Source organism: Neodiprion lecontei, chromosome 1, assembly GCF_021901455.1.
Source record: "Neodiprion lecontei isolate iyNeoLeco1 chromosome 1, iyNeoLeco1.1, whole genome shotgun sequence".
Classification (NCBI taxonomy): domain Eukaryota; kingdom Metazoa; phylum Arthropoda; class Insecta; order Hymenoptera; family Diprionidae; genus Neodiprion; species Neodiprion lecontei.
In genome coordinates, this window is record NC_060260.1 from 9,938,260 (window position 1) to 9,963,676 (window position 25,417).

A 25,417-nucleotide genomic window follows, 5' to 3' on the forward strand; every position below is an offset into this window, starting at 1 on the left:
ACGATTCCACGATGCGGCTAAATCCAGCAAACTTCCTCCGTTTATATGCTGCTCGGGCCTTTATTCACAGGTTTTTATCGTCACCAATAAAAATCCTTTCACCTCTCGAATACGTAGGTACGCTACTGCCGAATAAGCCTCAGTATAGACAATTTGACAGACTGACGATCTTTGGCCTTTCAGTTGCCAATCGACCCACACCACCGAAAAACAAGCTGCAAGTAGGTGTTTGTATGTGTATTATTAAAATGGCCAAGGACTTATCGCAAAAATCAAATTCAGCGAACGTAATCCTGACTTTTTCCCCTGGTTACGGAACACATATTCTGCCTGCAGGTAGTGAATCAATTGCTTTAAACGTAAATTTTATTTTGTCATACTAAAACAGATGAGAGTTTTAGCTTTCAAATTCGTACGAAGTACTTTTAGAACTTTGCGCACATATAATATCAATATTTGTCTAATATCACGCGGTGGAAAATCTAATCTTACGGATATAGATATTTCAGCTTGAAACGACAAAATATAACAAGATGATATTCGGTTTTTTTTTTTTTTTACTGTCATTGAATTGAAATTGAGAAATTTTATCTACCTGGTCAACTGACTAGTATTGTATCGTAATGGATAGCTTGATTTGTCAAACGAGGATGAAATTTTGATAAATAGTATCGTATTTTCGAAAGAAATTGGTCGAACAACTCGAACTTCGAATCAAATCGAGACTTTTTTATCGTATTTAGTTTTAAAATGAACTATTTTGAAGATACGGTAAATCTCTAACCATGGGTTGTATTGAAAACATTAAGATACCACACAAACCATTTATCAACGTTATTCATGCAATAATATTTCTAGCAGTCGGTAAACAAGTGAGAAATATATGAAACATGAACATGCAATAATCATTGTCTCCTGAAAAAGCGTTTTTGAAACGTCATGCGATTTTCTCCGCCTTCAATAAAATCCGAAGTGAATCTACATACGAAATTCCACATAACCGATCAATTATGGGTTACCTATAAACTAAAAGATGATATCTTGTGTTATAACTATGGAAAGTGGATTATTTCCGACGAGTGCATGATGATATCACACGCTTTTTTTAGCAACAGCTGCGAAGGAAAGACTGATTTGAAAAGCAACGAAGGAATCACTAACGTCGGGTAAAATTGGGCTAAGGTAACTTACGCTCAATGACACAGAGCGTAAAAATGAATTGTTCGAATGTGCGCATGTGCAAAAGAAAGCTCTGGTGTGTAAAACCGAGCACCGCAGTTGCGCGCATGCGCCAACGTCATTTTACCGCACTGTTCGGAAATGGAGCACTTTGCGCACGCTCCACAGGCTTCGAAAATTCTACTTTCCAAGCAGGTACCGGAAAAATCTTTCAAACAGTTAATGCTATAAGAATTCACGATTCGATTGAACATAAATTACCTTTTGCAGCAATTCTCGTCTCTCGACAAATGTCTATGTAACTATCAAGACTCAAGGATTCTATGATAATATTTGCAACCGAAAGAAGTTCCGACGGATTATCTCGCCCAAGAGAAAAACGACAAAATGAAAGCTGGAACTGGGCACAGAAAAGATGCTCGAGAAAGATTACACGATGCCTTCTGCGCTTAATATGCTTCGGAGGAGGCTGCAGTGAGAGTTAAGACCACAACGCTAACCGCACAGCGCGAAATACACCGCAGCTAGCGAAAGAGATTTCCTTTTCCTATCGTCCCTTTTTTATCGATGAACAACAGCTATCGGATTACGTCATGTTATCCGTTCTCTTTCCCGTTTTTCCTGCGTTATCGATGCGGGTATAAAACGCGAAAGCGAGCTCTAAAATATCAGAATTGGGGGAAAATCCCGTCGCAGTCTAAGCTGCTTCAAATTTTCAGCTTCATACCTTCGCTCGCAGTAAATATGGTTACGTTTCGAATCAGAGTAATGATTTTTAGTCTGCATTTTTGGGAAATCAGATTTATCTGGTCGGTATAAAATTGATAAAAACATTCGACATACATCTCGTGGCATGATTTGATTCTCTAAATCATCTAAAAATGTTTACAATACAACTGCTTGTTTTACGACAACCGAACCCTCCATTCTTCAATCTCCAGAATTTTAGTCTTCTAAAAAATAAACTGTTTACTCCTAAAGGCATTCAATTTTGTTACGTAGAAAACTGTAGCTACTGATTATCAGATTTAGTCTAGAATTGTGTACGCGTAAAGCGACCTGCCCGCAGAGTTTCCGCAGTTTTAAAGTAACCGTGATTTATTACTGCCACCTATAAGTGTATTAACCCTCTGATTCACACCGGGACGCTCAGCGTCCCACCTTTGTTTCGCAGCTTTTTATTTATTAAACTACTTTTTTGGATCCACATGGTCCCTGAAATATTTCTAAATGTAGAAAAAATATAAAACTTATTTATTTAATAATTGCAAATATAGCACATGTCAACAGATCGTTGGAATTCGTACTTTTTCACGAAATAATCATTTTCTGCTAATCTACCATGTGAGTATGAATGCCAATTTTTACACAAACTTAATACTTAATACACACCGAAAAATTTTACAGGATTGTTTGACCATGTTTTGTCTGTCCACTATATTGGATCCGCCATTTTGAATTTTCAAAATTCGAGTTCAGACGTATAATCAGCGACCGCAAAAGCCCACGTATGCAAAATTTCAAGCGAATCGCACGAAAGTAAAAATGTATGCATTACAGGATTAACACAGGACTAAACAAAATGTACAAACCAGTTAGGCTTGTTCGTATAATAATTTCCTCCGCTACTCGCGCATAAAATTAATACGGGATACGCACAAGTTTTGAACAGAACACGAGCGTGTGCGTGCGGACATCGACAACCTGGTGCACCGTGCGATGTCCGTCCCGTTACACGGTCTAGGCGGCATATGCACGACCAGAATGCTAGTCGTCGGTGCAACGAATGGAGGCGCGGGCTGCTGCATGTGTGTATAAAAATCCTGGATGGCTGGGCGATTGTAAATTATGCATAACGAAGGAGCAGGTTCGTGCCAACGAGATCCGTTACGTAATTTATCTCCGCAAATCGTACGCGCGTATCAAAATAACCGAGAGGTAACCTGCGGTGGTGCGGTTTATTATACGTCGCAGCACCCTATCGCCCATCTGATACCCCAGCATCCTTGCCGAGCCTCAAGCGCCGCATCAACGTCGCGATTCAAGGAGTCTTAGATGTATTTATGTATTTCCGAGGCATACGTCCAGTAAGCTGGGAATAAATTCATAGTTTTATGCGTCGGGTGTTGTTTTTTATTTATTTTTTTATTTTTTGTAAATTTTGATTGAACGTAAAAATCATAAATTCATGGAAATTGATACGACGTGTGATCGGTAGAAACTCGCTTTTTTTTACAACAAATATACAAATGTCGAATCGAACAGAGATTACGATGCCATTACTCAATTTTTGCGACAATTGTGACAGTAACGATGCCCAATAAATTCTTACACGAGACGATCTCAATACTATCTTGCAAAAGCGAATTACTTTGATTTTTTTCACCCATTTTTGATCGCACGGTTATCCCGGAATTATTGTTTCTTTTGAGTACGCTAAGAGCAAACTAATTGACGTCGTAGATGTTTCGTAAATAGTTTTCCACGTTGTATTCTAATGATCGCAACTCTATCTACCGCTGTAATTCCAGAATTTCCAATTTAGTGATATTACAAAGGCTGATCGTGTACAAGCACTTTTAAACAGAGCGATGGAAAAAAATATCGTCCGTCAAGCTTATATATGTGATAATTTTCTTCACAGATAATCGTTAAATTTTTTTTTTTTTTTTTGCTACAACTGGTTGAATACTAATAACTAGAGTTTGTGTTACTACGTCGTATATACTTTCATTACTGAATAATTTCACCGATTTCAAAGCTCACTAGTCAACGAGACCAGCGATGAGATGGTACTAACAGCAAGGTTAAAAAAAAATAAAAATTAAATGAAACAAATCTTTTTCACTGAAAAACATGAAGTGCTAGAGGAAATGAGAACTTAGTTGTATGCATGATTGAGACACTAAAAATTACGTCAATAAATTCATACAGCAAATTCACCCTCGAATTATGACGTCACGCTGTTTTTTATGCGCTGCATCTTCCACGATCCTCAATTGTATAGCAACGCTATCTGCTTGTAAGCTGATCGTGAATGCATATAACGCGTGCCACCAAACTTACCTGAAACATAAAAAAGTTTGAAATTTAGTTTCAGTCTGGTGCAAATAGAGGACATTATCTTTCTACTGCTGCTGGAATCTAGTCGTGTTCTACTCATAGATTAACTTAAATCTACCTGTTTGTACGAACGGGGTCATATCTAGGTAATTAATTTTATGCATTCTTATCCCCACGACTATTTGCACAGAGCTGCACGGAAGAAGCAGCACAGCAGCGAGGAGGAACGATAAAAACTTGACCAATTAAGAAACTTTTCGCTTTTTCAGAAATAATCGGCATGCTTAGCCGTAATATACGTATACATACAGGCATAATTACAGTAAGCAGAATGTACCAAATTCCTACGTCTACGTTACATCTGACCAGATGTCTAACTACATTGTACGTATAAAATTCACACGTATGTTCGATTGCGTCATTCGAACAGAGTCTTTTAAAACGGTTACGCACATCTTACAGTTATGCAAAGTATATCCGGCGGTGATCGAAGTAGTTTTTACCGGTACTGTGATCCAAGATGATTGTAAATACACCCTCGTACTTGTTGAAAAGATATTTGACTGGGCAAAAGCAAGAAATATCAAAGGCACCAGTATCGCAAAGTATTTTCGAAATCTTACTTGACAGGGAGTCACGTTTGACAAAGTATGCTACGAGTGTCTGCCTCTCGTAGAATGTTACGCACTATCGGGATATCCGTATACCAAATTAAGTTCTAACTTTTTTGCAACGACGAGTGACCTTCGCGCTTCACGCATGCCTGTACTGGTTGTAATACTGTAGGTACACATCACGAGGTGGATTCTGAGCGATTCAAGGCCCCGTAGTCGTCAGCTATGATCTATTTAACCTGTACAGCAGTCGACACAGGTAGCCTTGAATTGGTCAGAGTCCATCTCAGGAGGTGTACGTAACTAACATTATACATACAAAGATACAGGCATGGACATCTCTGTTGTTATTTTCTATTCCATAAATGTTCCGGTTTCCCGTGCGAATGTGATATTATTTGCATGGCTGCAGCTGAAGAAACGCAAATTATATGACGACATGAGCTCCTTCACAGCAACGATCTTAAACTAACAAACTAGAGTTTCGATTGGTTTAAAAAAAAAATTTAACTGCAACGTATCGAAATAGAACGTCTCATTTCAGTGTGATGATCCAAGCTTCTGTTCGTAACTCCAAAAACATGACTGTATAATGTACATATATGTTATTCGAATGACTTTCTGATATCGTTCAAATTTGAGTCGCGGTTAAATGACAGTAAAGATACTTCTTGAAATACAGGTGCAAACAAGGAGATAGTGAGAGATGGATAATAAACCGTCAGCATAAGCTAGCCGGAAAAACTTTCATTGTCAGCTACAATTCTATAATTTTCTGCGTGTCACAGTTTGTATAAAGACTACGTATTTGTTCGAATGAATCTCATTTCAAGGTACCTAATTTTTTTCACAAAGCAATACAACGGCCGTTAACTAATCATTGATTGCGATGTGGAAAAAAGATCATGAATATGCAAGTGCGGAAGGTCTTGTAAGCCTACAATGCTCCACCCAACAGACCAACAGATGGTAATGAAAAGGCTACACAGATGCAATGAGACAATTGGTATAATAGCATTGTTCGACGAAACGAAAAATAAGAAATGAATACGCATGAAGAAATCATTTCAGTTACAAAGAACTAGGCAAGACGAAACGAGACGGCTTGCACCTACATATAATATCGAGGGAACTAGACGTGGTACGTGGGAGAATCCAGGCCATCTCGACCTGTTACGGCCCTAACCATTTATAATTTTGTTTACCTCTTGGTATGTTACAGGGCGTCGCAACCGAGTACGAGGTGTATAATTTTTTAATCGATCGATCAACGAAACCACTGTTAGCCATAATCAATTTTGATGGTTTCTAGACAGTGGATTTTTTGTAAAAAAAAAAATGAATGTTTTGCGCACTCTGTGTTTATGTGATTCTGTTACACAATGTGCTCTAGAAAATGCTCATGATTTTAGTGTCGAACGTACGCTATTCGGGATAACCGTACGTAGCAGTCAATAATTGGTGGTATCTTAGTATATACACCGTCGAAGCTTCACTTTTAAATACTTCCTAGATTTGAAATTATTATAACATAGGGCATAGGACTTCTATAACCGAAGGGGATCCTCCAACCAAAAGTTTAGGTACCCTCAATTCAATTTAGAACCCTGAATTTTATGGTAGATTCTCGATTTGGAGATTAAACCTTTAATTCCAGGGTTAACCCTCAATGTTCAGGGAGAATTGGCACCCTCAACTCGAGAGTTGACCCTTGAGTTGAGGTCAACCTCAACTATACTATACTAACCCCCTTTCAAGTTGTGGTTGATTCTCAAGTTGGAGATGCGAATTCGGCCCCAAATTTGAGGGTTAACGTGGGAATAAATTTGAATTTTTTTTATTTTAGCGAATTAAAGGACGTCTGCTGCTAATTATAAGACTCACTGAGATAATGAAGAGACCGGTAAAAAATTGTTCATGAAAAAATAGGAATGGGCACGAGCATAACATTATTGTTAAGAAGATACATGAATCGTTCTGTAGAATTTTGCACACGTTACTCCATTCGCGTGTAATATGCATATCGTATACATACCACTCGAGGTGGCGAGTTCATTTAATCGGCAAACCACATCACGCCTGGCTGCATTTTGTTCTCAAGCCCAGATTTCTAAAAGTCAGGAGAGCGTGATTGCTTGATTGTACGAACATATAAGAGGTGTCTGATTTCAATCGGTCCACCGTAGAAAATATCTCCTGGGAGATAATGCTGACGCCAGCGAACAAGCAGATAATATTTTACGCCGAAAACTGCACTTCAGGTGTTTCCATTTTTATCGAACGGAATTTGGTTTTCCAGCGGTTACTGTATAATAGTATATGAAAGCCGAGACAGATAGGTTTCATCATCTTAAAGTGGAAATTGAATCAGCTTCTGATTGTTTAGATTTTACGCAGGTATATTGATAGTTTACCCGAAAATCGTAGAATGTGTACATGAACTGCGTATGGTCCTATTTCCATTCCAAGAAACGCAGTACCTAATAGTAATTTCGACATCTTCCATCAGTTGTACCAGTTTCTATTTTCATTCGTCAACTTCGACACCCTATGGGTGGCATTGGTAGTGGTCATACAGTCCCGGAAATCGCTGAAGCATTGTAACTCCATCGTTGCAGAATTTTTCACGGTCACCAAAAGAACTCTAGTGCAAATCTTAATGGGTACGTTTATTCCAGGGTACGGTTTTCAGGATTGGAATCGATTCTCAGATTAAGATCAATCTACACCTACCGTGTTCCGTACAGAACACAATGAGCATTCTTTTTCCCAACAAAATAAGAGTCGATATATTTGCCATGCGAGCAAGCACATTTCATGCAAGAGTTGCAAAATTATTCCGTTAACGTAGCTACATAGTTTCACGCTTGTCGACGGTCACGGAAAATTTTTTCCGCACGTCCTGTACCTACTCGAAAAATGTATTGATCAGGCCACACATTGAAAGTTTTTCATTGGATCAGCGAATATTATTTATCCACGGTGTGGCTACCGTGCAAACCGAAGCACAAGAGTTTGTTTGCGACTGCATAATTCCGAATCGGGGAATCTAAACAGTCGGACAAACGTCACTCTCTAGATCTCCAACACAGTTTCATGGTTTACCAGCTGCAGTCATGGTTGGAGTTGATGGTCGAACGCATTGGCAATATACAACCGTGGATCACAGCGTTAAATCATTTCTGCGCGAGCAGCAGTGCGTCGCGAAACAGCTAATGGAGATATTCCCCGTTGACCAGTGCGAGGCAGCAGAATGTGCTAATCGCTCCACCGAATCCCTGGCCTCTGGCCAACGACATGACCCAGCCTTATCAGAGTAATGCACCTGCCTCAGCTTCTAACTCGTGAGAATTCAAGGATAGCGTGCATATCGTATTGACGCGGCAAACGGCGTGAATATATCACGCGGGAAAATCAGAAGGCATTCTTATCGGGGTCGAAGTTCATACCTGACCTCGGACACCGTCGACACCTAGCAATTTGCCGATATCCGGTCAATCGCTTGTAAACCTCGAGGTCACGGTTCAATTGCAATTTCGCTTTTGTCGATTCATCTTCAGGCCAAAGAATTTCTGTGAAATTTATATCTGTATTCACTGTCCAGTTTGGAGAGATTTGGAGGATGTTGAGTCTCGCAATGGCTGGCCACTGAAAGAATGCAGTGGTGGCCAAGCTTACGCCGTGCTGACTTACAAACACCCCGCGTTCCAGAAAATAAGGATCTGTGGTTCCTTTTTTAAGTTATTTAATTGAGGAGTCCTAATACAAATTGCGATTTTTGCCACTTCGGACATTGCACGTGATCATGAGATAAAGTCACTATACCGGTGAATGAACAGCGATCAATAAATGAACAAAGTATCTATTACACAGTGATTTTGACATAATTGTTTATTCACTGATTCCATTTCATGAGCATTTATTTACTGGTCTATTTACCCTACCTCATCAATAAATTTATTCTGTTCCGTGAAATGGCTAGTTTGACTGTACAGTCCTTTCGTCAATTATCAACCTTGACTTACCGAAAATCTTTGAAACTAATATGTTGAACCATCTTACTGTGTAAATGGTGAAGTGAACATTAGCCGACTTTCAGGTCGTTATGTCCTTCTCGGTCCCAATATCAGCAACAGATGATTTTCCGTTACCTGATTTGTCTTCATTGTACCTATTTTTATACGCTTCGATAATGCCCATTTTCGCGTCATAGTTTTCTCCGTTTCTTAGTGAACCGGCAATTTCTGTTGCATGTTTTATGTAATATTGAGTTGAGAAAAAAAAATGATCAGTTAATATCTATGGTTAAATGATAACTGTGAATAACTGAAATAAATGTGTAACTTCTCGACGAGTGTATTGAAAATTGTCGTGTACATGCAGGAAGAACGACTGTACGTAATTGATATTCCTTCAATGCCGTGACACGTCTACCAAGTTTAGCCAGTGTTAGTTGAACAAGTCTTGTCCCAGATTTCTGATAAATGTCAATGTGCTGACTAGGCGAAAGCTTGTGCAGTAGTCGACTGATCGTACCCTATTCACTGCGAATAGTTTGTATGGTAAAACTTTATCACTCCACCGATGCTTCGGTTCAAAATCATAGTTAACACCGATAGAAGTAGAGGAAATTTTCAATTGACAACTCTTTCTAATGTTATTCAAAAAAGAGTGAGGATAAAAAAGTAGACAGATCAAGAGTGTGGAAGCGTTACAATATAACGAATTATCAAGGATGCGAAAGTCTATTTCCCAGAATTTTTAAAGCTCATAAGTCGAAATACAGAAAAACCAAATTGTTACTCACATTAGTTAGAACCTAAAAAGCGCTACTTTTTCTCATTACTTTATCAACAGAGCAAGCGAAATTTTTAAGATTTTAATTTTTATGGAAATCTCATCTCATTAGTTGTAAATTGTTGAACGCCAAACGGCAAATTCATTTTATTACGATCTCTTAATGCGTAATCCGAAAACTCGCATTCGGCCATTCGAAGGGTTGAATACGAATATAATATCCTCTTAATGATAATCGGATTGTAAAATAAAATTTGTGAAGTGTATTATTTACATAAATAACTACTTATATGGACATTATTTATCACTTGGTACGTTACGACTTTGAAGATTTTTTCACTATGAGCATCCTAACCTCATCGTTAAAGAAAAATTAGTTGAAATACCATCAACCATTATAGGATATACTGTTAGTTTTTTCCAACAAAGTCTGTCAGAAATACGTTTATTTTGCAAATAAAAGCTTTTAAGTGCGATTCTCCCTTACAACGCCATATTAAAAATTAGTCTTCGTTTACTTTTTTTTTTTTCTTACTAGATCGATGACCTAGTTCAAATTTTAGCATATGTCAGAACAGACTTTGTGACTTTCGTAGAGTGACGAGGTTACGTAATAAAATTAAGTACGATTCAATCTTCGAACGATAAGGAAACCGTATAACGAGCTCAATCAAGAATAAATTCGATGTCTCAAAAATTAAATTGAACTTGTATTATTAATCTCAAGTTTTCAGCTTCATTCTAACGTAAGACGTGATCCTAATATTTTCTAGTAACCGCCTTACGCTGCACAGCTACAAGTATGCGCGTGCGCGCTTCGGCGCCAGTACGCACGCGAGTACCGTGACGTCAGTTCCGGCAACGCGCAACGCCAAGACTCCGGGTCAAGTATACAGTCTGCCCCCCCCCCTCTCATTCTCTCTCTCTCTCTCTCTCCCTTTCTTTTTTCTCGCTCTCCACTCCAGCTCGTTTGCTCGCCCGTTCCGTGCAGTCTTCCTTTTTACTACTCGACGTGTCCAGTTCCGCTGAACCCGACCGACAGCCACGGCCGGCGTGGTGGCGGTGTTAATTTCATTCTGCGTTCCCGCGGATGTGTGCGAGTAGCTTGCCTAATGCGCCTGCATCCGTGCGCACGCACACCACTCTGTAAGTCCACGATTCTGACGACCCCACCGAGGAGAGTGGGGGTCTGACGGACTGCGCATGCGCCGATCAGCGCGGCTAAGTAACGGACGGCGCGAAGAGCTACCGTTGATAACGCCCGGTCCTGAGTCCAGCAAACGCTAAGCATTGTGAGTAGAGCAGCCTCTGGTACATGTATCAGTATCGTAATCCTCTCCCGACGTCTCTACACATCGTCGATACGTACCCAGAGTACAACGCAAATACTCCGGTGGCTGGTCAAGCATTCCAACCTAGTAGTAGTTTCATGGCTCTAGTCACATGGCGTCCTCGTGGCGTTCACTCGTCGCAGGTGGACCGACACGACCGACGCGGGCTCTACAGTCCAGCAGATGTTGCGTCGTGTCAGAGCTGTACGTGTGTCTTGCATGGACGATGGAAGAGGTATAGTCACGAGCAGAAATTCACGTTCCGAAATAATGTCATACAGCGTATAATGTAGGGTCGGGCAGTGACATGAAATGAAAAACCAGTCGAATCAAAAAGCAATTACCTTGAATTCAATTAAACGGGAATGTTCATGCTTGTTGCATGACTTAAATGCAGCTCTACTTCTTACTTTTGCTTAGCATTGTAACCACGTTGTGAATGGGTTGACTCGCCGATAGGCTGTGACACTTACACCTATATTCGTTCACCTTAGTTAAAAGTCATTCGGTCAATGGACCAGGTTGTTTTCGCGTTCATCTTATGCAGTCTTGGTAGTCATATCGCACGAAGTGCAGGGTACCAAATGATACGAGAAGCCAAATATTTCACAAAGGGACCTGAGTCCAGTGTATGACCGACTTCTCTTGAAACAATTAAGCTTTTTTCATCCGTGAAGTATAAGCGTAATTTTTATACGATTTACGTGAGCTTCTGGCATTTCCGACCAAATATCTACTAACGGTATGAGAAAACCATAGTTTCTTTTCAACCTTTTCAACCTCACTTGGAATAATTTTATATTCACGTTGTACATCTCTTTTCACAGTAAAACATGCATTGTTTGCAAGATCTAAAGATCAAGTCTAATATCGAAATCTTTATTTACCATGCTTATATGACGCAGCTGTTCTACTACTACTATATACTGTAACAAGCACACCGAAAGTACTTTTGACCTAGCGGGATCATCTACAAAACACTCGATCCTTTATCTGTGATAATTTTTTCGTGACTGCTGTATGTGAATGGCATTTTTGTATGAAGTTAAAAATCATAAGAAAGAAATTATCGATTTCACCAGAGATATTTGACCGTAATAGAAAACGATGCGAACACTTTCAGTTCTTGAAGATCTCTTTTCTAAGAAATTTGTCAATTAATCAACCCCTTATTACGAAAGCCTACTACTTTCCACATCTTATGCATTGACTGAGTATATACCCAGGTTGATCAGAATGGGTAAAAACATGTTGCTTTTAAATGAAAAATGCGAATATGATACATTTAAAAGTCATCTACCTTTGGGGTTACGAGTGCCATGTGGCGTTTAGCATCAGCAATCTCTATATTTGTTTAGGTCTATCGATCTTCAACTTAAACTCGACTTCTCGCTATTACTGCCTGTTCCAAAATCATTCCATATTAGCACATTTTTTTACATTCTGAAACTCAAGTGAGTAGTCGACCATGCAATACAGCGACCCAGCGTTATGACGCACAGGAGACTTGATAATCGTTCTATAAATGTCCAATATTTAATACCATATTTTTGAATCATTTTAGTGTTTTCGAGTTGTCTGACCAGAGCGTTAGCGATTCTGACCTTAGGAACTGCTCCACGAACGATGTAATGAGAGCAAACTTTTACCCTCGGAATTACAGATCCCGTAGTCAAATGGTATCCCAAGTTATGTCGATCTAGGGTCATTACATGGTCCGCGGACTACACTTCGCGAATAGTAATATCACCTGCAGGTATCAATTGTTAATGGATATCACCCTCCCCGGCCCACTAGACACCCGGTGACATGGCTTGCTACGATAGTGCAGAATGGCAGCAGTAGCACAAGTCTACATGCCTGTACCCATGGCACACGATCCTAATTGCGTTCCCACTCTGGACCATCGATGTTTGTTGACACCTGATCATGCAGAAGAGAGTTGTATGAAGGTGATAATGTCCAGAAGTCATTCCTATTAATAGATACCAGCCACTCTGATGTCTTAGTTGTTTACTGTTTGTAATCGTTTCACTCGACCGGTTACAGAGATGATAGGTTTTATTTATTTATGTAGTGATGCACTTCAAAATTGGACGTGGATTCTTATTCCATGATATAAAAAGAAGTGCTACTGTTTAGGAACTCGGAATAAAAAAGTGAGATGCTGCAATACATAACTGAAGATACCAGCGAATCTAGTTTGACTCAGACCGAAGGTGGCTATCACTTGACGAAAATCAACATTCATTATTTTCAAACAAGACTATTGACAACATAGCTGCGCTTTAAACACCCAATGAACTGGCAATATTAATATTACCAGATAGTTCCATAGTCTTAATCTACGCCTTGGATTCGCAACGTGGTGCAGTTAGTTTCACCTAGAATAATTTATTATACATAGTTCAAATGTTAATAAACAAGTCGAGAATTGAAAGGGCTTTGACAAATTCGACAATTTTTAAAACATTGGACTGATCACCTATAGCCAAAGATCATACAAAATAGAAAACAGATAGTCAAGTGAAGATTCTAGAAATCGCTATGTGTCACACTGCAGTGTAAAATTTGTACTTAACGATTCATTTGGAAACCTTTCACCATATAAGTACGAAACTTTCTTCCTTCGTTGACCTCTACCATGCGAAATTTCTGTTGCCGGTAATACTTCGCACGGCTATCATACCATAGAATTACTCAGAAGCAAAGAAGATACCTGACCACCTTCTATTCTTGGAAGATATTTTTCAATGTCCTGACGTGCAGCAGCATTGCCTCAGGGACGTTCAGCGTCGAGGATTTACTGACAAGAATCGACATCCGGTTACTAAATGGCGCCGGGAGGCAGCTGGATTCGCTCTTTGATAGTTTTACCAACCCGGAAAATACGCAACGGCGATAAGCCCTTGGCTTCGGAGGTGAGTTATACCACCTCTAATGTCTTGTATATGTAGCAAGCAGGATCATGCATCCTGTTTGTAAATAACAGGAATCGTACGGGATGGAAATTATCGTTGTAACGCTATTTATATCGTATCTTGCGTCGGACCAATTTAAGCACAAGTACGTGCAGAAAAAAAATACACGCTCAACAGTTCATGATAAAAATAAGCAGTCAGGATAGTCATATGTGGAGAAACCATTCAACTGAAGTTAACAGAAAAATAAGAAGTCAATCTTTAAAAAAAAATTGCTCATTTGTCACGCGTGAGCATTGTTAGCAGTGCATCGTTTTGAGCATCAGTGATGGCTTCTGGAGATGTTCGCGACTGATTATCAATTCGTTCTGGATGATTACAGAACCATTGAGGAAATTGTTAGTATCCACTTCAATCGATCCCAAGATACCGTTACCAATATTCTATGTACTTATCGTGTAGCAGAGAACTTGAAGACTATGTTTTGCTGATAATGTTTCCCGCACGCAGTCTCACTTTTTAATAACTATATCCATATAAAAATGAATGGATAGTTTCACTAAGAAAATGTATTAATTTAATCACTTATAGAGGTATTGTTAGGCAATTTTATTACACAGTTGGTAGGCACAGCTAGATATTGATACTAGAATGATGATGAAAAAATTCGGTTCAATAATTAATATCATAGAATAGCACAATCCGTTGGAAATTTGCAAGTCACACCAGATATAAAAGTTCGTTTTTTCTTTCTGAAGTTCAATAATGCACGTGGAAAGTTTCTGACATTTTTTTCCCCATGTTTCCGACGTCACGGTGTACTTTCATGATGATTTGCTTTTAGATGCAGTTGTGAGTCTTGGCAAAAGTTAACGGATGAAATTAGCGACCTCCGATTCATAACCCTTCTGTTATGGGTCGCACTTTATTTGATCATTCGTGTGCTTTCACGTAGGTTTTGACCAGCTACTTACTACAAACTGAGGAACCACCTTGGACTTCGTACTTTGTGAAGTACGCTGATGTGGTAAACGATCAACGAGGTATGTCCCATTTCAACTGGCCAGTTGGAAAAAGCAATTATCACGTTTTGAGGACAGGTTGTTATCCCTACCTAAAGTATCACTGCACAAAGAGAGCTAAGGAGGATCTCAGTGCCGACAACACCCTTTTCATGATCATCAAGATAATCAACCTTGGTAATTAAGCATACTTGTAAAATCCAGACCAGTTACCCCCGATGTTACCCTGGCAGTGACCATCAGAAATTTATCTCTTTCAGGAATTCCTACATTGATATATGGACTGACGGCCACGCAGCTAATTCGTCATCGCGAAATCGTTAAAACTCCTCATGGCAACGTGACTATTCATTTCTTATTGCCGGAGGATAAAGGCTCCCGGTATTAGCGTTTCATGCACAGTAATTATTTTACACCTTGTATGCTGTCCAATTATTGCGAATAAAGTATTCCAAACGTCACCACAAATCTGATCCATTCTTAATTAGAAAATCATTCATCCTTTCGCCGAGTCTGAATATCAAAGTGGCATCAACTGATTCTGAATGCAATTCCATTGAAGTACGAGGTACAGTTTGGCAAACGTTTTAGCTAGAAATTCATCGCTCATGCACTACGAACAGGATGAGGTGCATTGTGATTGACCCAAGTGGATTAATAAGTTGCAGTATTTCATAAGAACTGTCAAAACTAATCCTCGACGGATCGTTCAGCGCCAATACAATCCTATTCTGAAGAATGATATTCAACTGAAATAGATATTTATATTTATAAGCGCATGTGGCCAACGGCCAGGCATAACGATTCCTGTTAATTATGCATATTATATGCATAAGTTAAGTCGCCCACGGTAAAGCAGGGCGAAAACCTGCAGCTGACATTTATAGGCAGACCATAGGGTTAAAGTAAGTGTGTAACTACGGTGAAGAGGCGAAGGAGCGAGCCGGTATTATAACTTGGTGCAGTGGTTTGGTGACAAGCACCAGGCCACTAGGCATGAGGCTGACAATAAGTGGCAAGAAGCTCGAAGCCGAGCAGTAAAGTTCAATGATTGATTTACGCTGCACTAAAATGAGAACTTGGTGTTTTAATGCTGTGTTATTGAACGCCACCAGCGCGTTTGATCACAAAAATTGCTATCCGAGTAATTAACAACTGTAGGCGTTCATCAAATGGCAGTTCGCGTACCCCGGTTGTATGCGTATATGGCTTCTGAGTAGTTAGAAAAGTACAAGAATTGAATTGGATACAAAATAAATTATTTCATTACACTAATTGCAGACGAAAGTCGTTTCACCGCGCGCTAATGGGACAGATGAATCAGACAGATGACTGTTCTTAGTCTGCTCGACAATGAATCATACTTTTCCGTAAATTAAATGTTCAAAAGTTTATACGGCGAGAAGTTTCTATCACAAGACTTTTAGAAAATATCACTGAGCTAAGCCTTCACTTTGTATGTTGCCGGGTGAGGCTTTTTAATCAAAGAAACATTCAAAAATCATTTCTTAATTTAAATTTAATGCTAACCCGGTAAATCGTACCTTTACATTCCAGTCAGCCAAGAGGATGCTGAGTTGTGATAAAAAATCCATTGCTCCGAACGTTTAATTTCCCATAACCACCGCTTGTTCGATATACTAAGCTGGATACTATGGGGCCATTTATGTATACTATACATTACGTTACACTATGATTTCAGATTTATAACAATAATTGAATGAGGTGTGGATAGGTTTGAGAAAATATCTGCATTATGGGATACGATTCGATGTTATTTAAGGGACCATGTTAGTTTAACGGGTCTAAAAATAGCTCGTCTTCGCGATTTCTTTTTCGATAGTTAAAATACGCTGATCAGTGTAATTCTTTTAATATCAAATCAAAGCATTCATGAGGAAGAGAAAATAAATTTTTAAAAACAAAGTACCCATATATCGTTTCAGTTCTGCTTGAAATAAAAGCTTACTTATAATGGGACCTGAGTGACAGAGTTAATGATAAAGCCAATGAACACGTCGATTCGTGTCAAGGAACACTCGTTTATCCATACTATCAACTAAACAAATGTATTTACCATTTGCTTGAAGGTTGTCATGAAGATGAAATCATGGATCTCAAAATGAGTTAGTACATGTGCTGCGTAATTTGTTGTTTCTTTTATATGCCACACCAACATGAATTTCGTAATGAAAGTGTACTGCATACATCACAATTGATGACAATCTCTAAAAATTTGTCGAGGTGTACAGGTACACAAACTATGGCATAACAGTTCTGTGGGCAATTCATGACTTCAAGATTGGCTGTAGATACTGTCTATCCATTAAGATACTTCAAACGACTTTCTAGCCAACACAAAATTGATTACAGAAATCAGGCGTAAATATAAGTGAAATTTAAATTATTTAATTCGCACAGAATGGTAAACAGCAGTGGTAACGATGTGTATGCAAACGGTAAATACGCCAAAGTGCAAACACGTCAGAGGTATATATTTCAATGTGACAATTTGCAATACTTGTCCAAGCCATGGATCGTGTAAGAATGATAAAAACGTAAATTCAATCAGAAACTGCTTTCACTTGGTTGGATCTAAGCGAAAACTTTCGCCACGCTATTGCCATCAACATCATTATCCCGTCTTCTTTCTTTTTCAATTTACTGAAATTCTCTAGTATAATCTTTTCTCTTCTCGCGTACTGTTTTTTGGTTGAAGGCTTTCTTTGACACGCTTTTGTCAAATTTTTGAATTCGAGTATGGCATTGGAAGACGTTTTCAGTTCAGTCATTAAAAACGGCTTCTTCGAGAAATTTCGAATTGTCTGCAGGGCAAACTCTGGTAACGTATAGTGGATGACCTTATCCGGACCCTTGTTAGCACGGGCACAAACGTTGGCCTTGCCCATCGTACAGTTCTCGTGGCTTCAATCTCTCAAGTGTTATTCACTCCTTTCTGTGTGTAAGTGAATGACTATTCAACCACTTCTACTTCCTGAACTTCCATTCTCTACTATCGCAACAGTTTGTATAAATGTCTGTGCGAAAATGCTTGAAGAACGTTCAGGTCTCGGTTCGGATTAGTTACAGCTTCCACATAATATTCTCTCTCGGATCAGGGATTGTTACGTATTACTGAGATTTCCCCAACAAATGCTATTTTGGCTGATGCGGTTCTACAAACACGTACACTACCATATTGAGCCGAATTATTTAAAAGGACTATTGAATATTGCCCATTAAAATAAAAGCTATGGATCGTAACAAGGAAATTGGCCTGGCAAAAGTTCGTGAACCGAGTTCAAGATTGACCGCTGTGGTAAAGATTTTTGACAGTTTTCATATCGATTTTGGCTGCCATATGCAATATTCACGGAATTGCCGGAACGCAAGTCAAGCGAGATGAATGTTCATTGCAACGGGCGATAAAATTCCAAGTTTACGATCGACGTACGTTTGTAATTGGCATGTGGACTGGATGGTCTAAGATGGACGAGTTTTCGCTTCATTGATTCTGCTGATTCAGAACGCAAATAGCATCGGGACATCCGTGTTCTATTGCAACTAACGTCTACGGCTTTCATAAGATTTACGCGCGTTTCCTTGATTTCCGTAGGTACATCACCGCAAGCTTTTATACATGCATCAAGTTATTCTAATACGATTTACCATACAGCAGCAAACAAGATAAATAGCAGGAATACAGAGATGACATAACGCTTTCTATCATTGGTGTATGGCAGGCCTGAGTTAATTATTTCTGTCGACAAAAGTAATCTTTTTTATCTGAATACGACATCTTATATCTGACATCACACTTTCAATGCGTATCAACTTTCCTTATCAACGGTTCCTGTACCGAAGTCTCGCGATACTACTCAACAGGCCTTCAACGCGTACACCCACCTCGAAAGCCTCAAAAACGTCGGTATATACATACTCGTATACATATACGTATATGACTGTCATGGTTAAACGATTTCATACAATTGCTTCGGGCGATTGGCCCCTTCGTCGCATTCTCACACCTACCTGGATGCACAATTATACACGGTAGTAGATATTGAAGACAGTATGGACATCGGCGCAGTAACGGTATACGTTACCATATCAAATCCGCTGACAACTTTCAAAATTTAATTGCTTGATCAGCCCGATAACGGAAAACTAATGTATATGGTGGATAGTGTGTAGTTAGTTACAAAACAGTACATTCACTTTCCTAGAGTTATTTCTGATTGTGAGACGATCAAGGCTTCCAGTCATCATTACGCGGTGGGACAATGTTTGAAAAACTTGTCGTTGAAACAACTGACGTTAAATTTTACCCCTTTCGAATATTATATTGCAGTACCTTTCATACGAACCGTGTTAAGGATATTCTTTCAACGTCTTGAAACAACGATCTTTGTAATGTCTGTAACGGAATCGGCTACGATCAAGGTCAATACGCACAAGAACGTTCAGTTTTCGGTTCTGAACCATACAAAAGAGATCACAGAAGAGAGGCAAATGCGGAGATAATTTCTTATCACAAGTAATATTGGAGAAATATAATAAGAAATGCTAACAAGTGTGAGAAGCGCAAGTGCTAATTACTTTGTAGGCTCGAACCTACAATTCTTAAACTTGTACCACTTCTAACCAGACCACCTGTCGCTGCTAAGAGTCCTCGACCGAGTCGCAGAGGCTAGGCAGGGGCTTACGTTTCCCTCTGGGCGATTTCATGAGTCATATCTCGATTCGGATCTGGATCTTCAACAAAGCAAGCTCAGTTACTTCTCAATTCTGCCCAAGTGCACAATCTTAAGTCCCTAACATGGCAGTCATGATGCTGGTCCACGACGGCTATTTCTAGATCCAGATTATTGAGGATCACAGTAGCATATGTGATAAAAAATATTTTTAATACACTCGGGGTCGTATTAAGCCTTTTGAAGTCTTTGGCAATCGTTCAAGGTACGTCTTTCGAAGTGTCGTCTTCAAGTTTTCAACATTTTTTTTAACATTCAAAGTCACGCAAATCGGTTTCAATAATCTGGAGGTACTTGAAGTACGTTCGAGATTTTTAAATTCATACATTTTTTTAAAGTCTTGCAGTTGTGCTGAATTTAACACTAATTGTCGGAAGAATATTTTTTAGAATTTTACAGTTCTAGTGGTGTATAAGGTATCAAGTATTTACGTTGAAAGTAGTGTGATTTATTTTACTCACGTTTCGTTTGTGTTCAATTTGGTTTTTGAAGAAGAATCAACTGATTACTCGACGGATTAACCGAGTAAAATGTAACACTAGTATCTCGAATACATCACAATCACGCGAATTCTATGATCTATAATGACAGTACATTCTTCTTTCCACGCGTAAGATAATCAGACCGTTGATCGTACTACACTATGTAGATGACAGGAAAACTTCGCCAAGGAATGGAGAACTCGTATAACATTCAGGAACCCTGACACTCGTCGTTTGCAAGATGAACCTGCACAATCAGCGGGGATACGAGTTTCTGCAGAAGTTACGACATCAGTCCAGTTGACGCAACGAGGCACGGACAGGTAAGACGACAATAGCAGGTGCCCTGGGGCTGTGGACTTGCGACATCGCCAACCACGTAAGTGTCGAGTACCTCTGCGTAAGTACCCGAGTGGGTCTTTTGAGCCCCGTTATATGCAGGCCATGCAGATGCTCTGTGGATCTGTTGCATGTTCGCCTGTACTCTTCATCTCGTCCTAAAGTCGCAGGTGCACTGCTTCTCCCAAGCCAAGCCCCTGAATGTATTTCAACATTCATGTTTCGAATTTGCATACGTGCCTGCAGAGCTTACAGACAAAGGAGAAGGCCACTGTCCGTGTATGTGGATAAGCAACTGGTTGTTTGACATTTTGAAAATACGTTTTGAAACGCAGTTACGAAACGTTTGTTTCCTGATCGAGAATTTGAGCATTTCTTCAAGGCAAAATGGTGTACGATTCAATTCTAGAATGTCATCGGTGAAAGTAATATTAGACTTGGTTCTTCGGTTAATAATATCATTATGAAAAATTGAGTACTAAATCGATGTTCAAGAATGCGAGCGTTTCCAAGGTTTTCCTTGTAAAAGCAAAGTTTAAAATTTGAAAAATTTGAGTTGTATCGGATTTTATGAACGGAGAGAAACAAAAAATCTAGAAGAAGCAGCCGACTGACTTATTGTTAGACGAATTACCAAGTAAGGGTTTGAATTCCCGTGGGTCAAACGACCGATGAATTTATTCCTTTATCGCGGAAATGTCATCTTAAAATTAACACGTGTCTGTTTCGCTTCAAGGTTGACTTGTTCCCGCTCACCCGCGAAACTTGACTAGCGGTCCCGGCCTCATGTGAGGGACCGTGAGGTTAGACCGCCTGTTAAGCCCGATATATAATCCAGTCCAAGAATCGTGAATTTCAAGGCGAGCATTCCCGCGCTGTATATTACAATATTCTACCAACTGCGAAAATGACTCTGTTACCGAAGGTCTCTCGGCCGTTAATCGCAACAGAAATCTTGATACCCTTGTTGCCGACCGGTTTTTTCGACTGGGTTTCGTATTATTGGGACCCGGAATCTTCACAGGCCGAAGAAAATTGAATAGTCCCCGAGATTCTTTATACCTGCAGAATATCAGAGGAATGCGATACCCATTGTAATGAATTGGCGAGTTAATTATTGGCAATCCACATTTTGCAATAAGCAAAATTACTTTTTTATTAGTTGGAAGCATGAGGAATTGTTTTCACATCGCACTGTGAGAAGCAATGTCGGATATATAACTATTCAATTATAGTAGGAATTTGAAATGTAAGAATAGGTTCTCACTGTTCTGCACAGTCAAGTTGACTATTTTCTACTATGGATGATATGTGTTTTGCATGCGTACAGGTGTTGTCACTATCGGACTAGTTGATCCAACTACCTTACATATTATGTTGTCACGAAATTTCATGGGAGTTTCTGTCGAACAATAGTCATTTTAAATAAATATGTATCACTCTGAGTGATAACCGAATGTTGGTCGAAATAATTTGATCGATCGATAGATGGTTGTTGGTATACTGAATTTATAGAAAGAATACTTGAATCGTTGTTGAAAATGATTTAAATTACGACCTAGTTGGCAGTATGAAATCCATATTCTGTATACTGATAGCGATAGTAGAATGTATAATTTTCTTATTTTGAATGAAATTTTATATTTTTTGAGTAAGAATCGACATGCTTCTCTAGATTTCGTAAATCTCTATTTTTCTCCCCCGCGTGTTGTGCTCGAGGTAAGAATGGCAAAAAAATTATCTCACGAACATTTTCACATTTCTCACCTTACCGTAGGTACCGTACCTTCTTCCGGGAAGTATTACAAGATACTTGTCTTCAGAATTTCTCCTACGAAAGCCTGCTGCATGAGAAAGTCTTCACAGTCGGAAACTTGAATGCCTAACTCAGATGACATAAGAGTAATCGTATAGTGTACCCAATTGTTAATGAACAAACGGCGCACGAACGTGCCGCAACTTTCCAGAGACCTGCCAGCAGATGAGCAAGATGATAAAACGAATTTTGCAAGAAATCCTATTGTTTTAATGAAAAAACGTGTCGTCTTTCAACTTTCAAAGTACCGAATTTTGTTCTTCGGTACACAAAAATACGAAAAAATCGCGAGGTTGAAGTTCGTAACGACAATGTGACGATGCATTTTCAGGAAAATTGTATATTCACTACTCAAAGCTTATCTGAAGTATAATTAAAACCATGATAAAGCAGAACAGTTATATTTCGCAAGATTCAACCCCTATGAAATCAATGCTAATGCTGCTTAATAATAATTTAAAAAAAATAATATTTCGATGCATTAACTTCACTCGCTTCTACCTCGTAGACATTTTCTTCTCATTAGATAAGGACGGACAGAATTGTCTCACCGACAGAAACACGATTTTTTTTTCAAATATGCGGAGCAATATTATTAGTGTGAATTCCACGAAGCCATTTGTTTCCAAAGTCGAATAGTAACTATTTCATTAAAAAATTTTTGTGTCACCTGACATGGAATCAAGTATCAAATTTTTCGGAATTTCAATAGCGTTCAAACGCCAACGTAGCCACGGTCTTCTACAAGCTGTAATTCTTACGAGAAAAAGAAGCGCCCGATGACCGTGAAACTTATACAATACACTGGAATACTACAGTGTAAAGAGTTGATTTGTAGTCTTCTACAAACATAGAACGATCGGTAGAAGAAAAAAAAAAAGACTACGTAATAACCAAACCGATGTTGATTACTCCTCGCAAGCCTTGCAACTTATTAGCCGCACCTTGTGCCGAAACATTTGTCAAGAATATTAAAATCGTTTCTTCCATCTACACGAACCTCGACTAGGTGCGTTTTTATTCAAACATCATCAAGAACGATAGTCTTACGCTAAGCTGACATGTGCGCACCGTTACCAAACGTAAAAACATGTATCGAATCCCAACACGACTTCCCAGGTTCGAGTAGTGCAACGTAAATCAAGATGTTTTAATTGCCTTCCAGCATATCCTGGGGTCAACCGGTTCTCGAATTATACTGTAAGAATGAAAGCGTCGCTTTTAGGTTTCCTACGGTTACGTACATGCATAGATAAACGCTGACATCTTCCTTTTTCCATCTCTCTTCCTCTCTCCCTCGCCGGCGCGGACGTTCCTCGAGAACGTTTAATATTCAAACGATGCCCACCGAACATGCACCGATGATGTACCACACCTCGAATCGGACACGACCCCTAGGACATTAGCCACGGGGACTTACCAGCCGGTGGTCATCTCGGACGATTAAAGAGTACAGGTGTACGTGACGGTGTCATTAACCGGTTGTTTACTGCTTCGGGAATGGCTAACTGCACGCTTGTTCTACGCTTATCTAAGTCTGTTTCAATCGCTTCGTTTAGGGGCACCATCTTACCCGCAATACCCATTGCGTTTGTTACACATGGGCGAAGCGAAGAGCTTTCTTCGGTCGCTGTTGTCCCTAGATGCTTTCCTGGTTCACCTTTTCCTAATCGTAAATTTTTGGCTGGGTGGCAATTACGAACGGAGAATGCAGCTAGTGTGAAAAACTGCTGAAATTATTATCGGTAAAACATCTAAAAGCTGAAACTTGGATGACGGAGTTTGATGCTTCCTCAATCTGGTTTCTCTGATCGCATTTCTTGCAAGGTTCGAATGATTAGGATATTCCGAAACAGCGTTGTTTCCGTGAAAAACTATGAACTTTCTGATAACACTTCGTTTATTTTCAGTGCGAAAATCGATTTCAAAGATATCTAGTCATATTCTGAGATGTCGGGAATGTTTTGTGACGAACCATTCGGATGCTGGAGTTGGGAGATTTCGCTAGCTCGACATTTATAACAAACTGTCGAAGTCGCCAAAGAATCCACGAGTCGATATTCTCATGTTACGTTCTAAGCGATAAAATTCCTTTTGCATATTGCATGCTTATTAAGTACGATCGCACGAAGGCCCGTAAGCGTGAAAATAGCTCTCTTTTACCTTACTGAATCTGGATATCAATATCGAATCCATAAAAGATTTTATGAGCATTTCCCTGATCATTATAAAGCGAATATTTTCAGCTGGCGAAGACCGCGGGTGTATTTCGAATCAATATTTGAAAAGCACTCGAAGAGTTTGGTAGAATGTAAATCAGGGTAATCTGGGAGGTTCTGCAGACGCAAATCGTGATCCGTAGCAGAAGTAATGCGCCACTCCGTTTTCAGGTACAGGGTAAAGTTTGTCGACACCCCGGTTCGAGGGAAGTCAGCAACCTGTTGCAAACGAAAGCTGTCTGCTTGTGAGTCATATCAGATAAGATACGGAGAGTGAAAAATATTTTGCTCGACTTTTTGTCGAGGGCAAAAAAAAAAAAGAGAGATCAGGAAAAGAAGAAGAGAGACCGGGGAGAAGGACGACTTCATCAGTTTCACTGTACAATAAAACTCCCAAGAGCAGTTGTAATTCGAGTTCACTTCAATTCTGTATCGTTACAAAGGGTGAAATCACACGTTTTTCCCTTCTTTTCTGATCTAGTAGGCATCATAGATAAGTCACGCAAGAGCTTTCGTATATGATAAAATGAATAAGGTTGCTCTGTCAACCAGCATTGTCGTAAGAACGGTCTTGTTTCTGACAAGAAACGCATGAAAAGCATTTTTGGACTGCTTAATTTAGTTGTGCCTGTTGAATCATTTCCTTACACTCAACGAACTCGTGTTTTATTCCGCATCCAACGCCTAGTTCGTTACAATATTACAGGTAGAATGGTTATCGGCGGTGATGTAACTTATGAATTTTGAGAACCATTAATATATAATCTAGTAAAATGAACTTTTCTGTTTTTTTCCATCCTACCATTTCTGACACTCTCTCATTTTATCGTCATTTTATTCACAGAATAATAATATTGATAAGATATTTTTGAAGTTGGTT

The 25,417-nt window shown here is 39.3% G+C and overlaps 2 protein-coding genes across 10 annotated transcripts in view; one reads left to right on the plus strand and one right to left on the minus strand.

Annotated features, from left to right (window-relative positions):
- Nucleotides 1-25,417, minus strand: part of LOC107227616 (cadherin-99C) — a 113,612-nt gene that overhangs the window by 75,935 nt on the left and 12,260 nt on the right. For 2 of the 5 annotated variants that reach the window (XM_046730002.1, XM_046730001.1), the window contains exon 1: nucleotides 20,143-20,372. The exons of the other annotated variants lie outside the window; for them this stretch is intronic. The gene's annotated coding sequence lies outside the window, so the exon portion shown is untranslated. Of the gene's footprint in view, nucleotides 1-20,142; nucleotides 20,373-25,417 lie in introns of those variants that run through there. 5 annotated transcript variants of the gene reach the window in all.
- On the plus strand, nucleotides 10,524-15,385 carry LOC107227619 (uncharacterized protein C15orf61). Of its 5 annotated transcripts, XM_046730038.1 has the most exons (5): nucleotides 10,524-10,945; nucleotides 11,027-11,219; nucleotides 13,679-13,905; nucleotides 14,861-15,104; nucleotides 15,188-15,385. In XM_046730038.1, the coding sequence occupies exons 3-5, from the start codon at nucleotides 13,819-13,821 to the stop codon at nucleotides 15,313-15,315; spliced, it is 459 nt and encodes a 152-aa protein (XP_046585994.1). In that variant the 5' UTR covers nucleotides 10,524-10,945; nucleotides 11,027-11,219; nucleotides 13,679-13,818; the 3' UTR covers nucleotides 15,316-15,385. The 5 variants fall into 5 exon arrangements, with proteins under 5 accessions (XP_046585994.1, XP_046585988.1, XP_046585991.1 ...); XM_046730032.1 differs by lacking the exon at nucleotides 11,027-11,219; XM_046730035.1 differs by lacking the exon at nucleotides 10,524-10,945 and having other exon boundaries at nucleotides 10,954-11,219.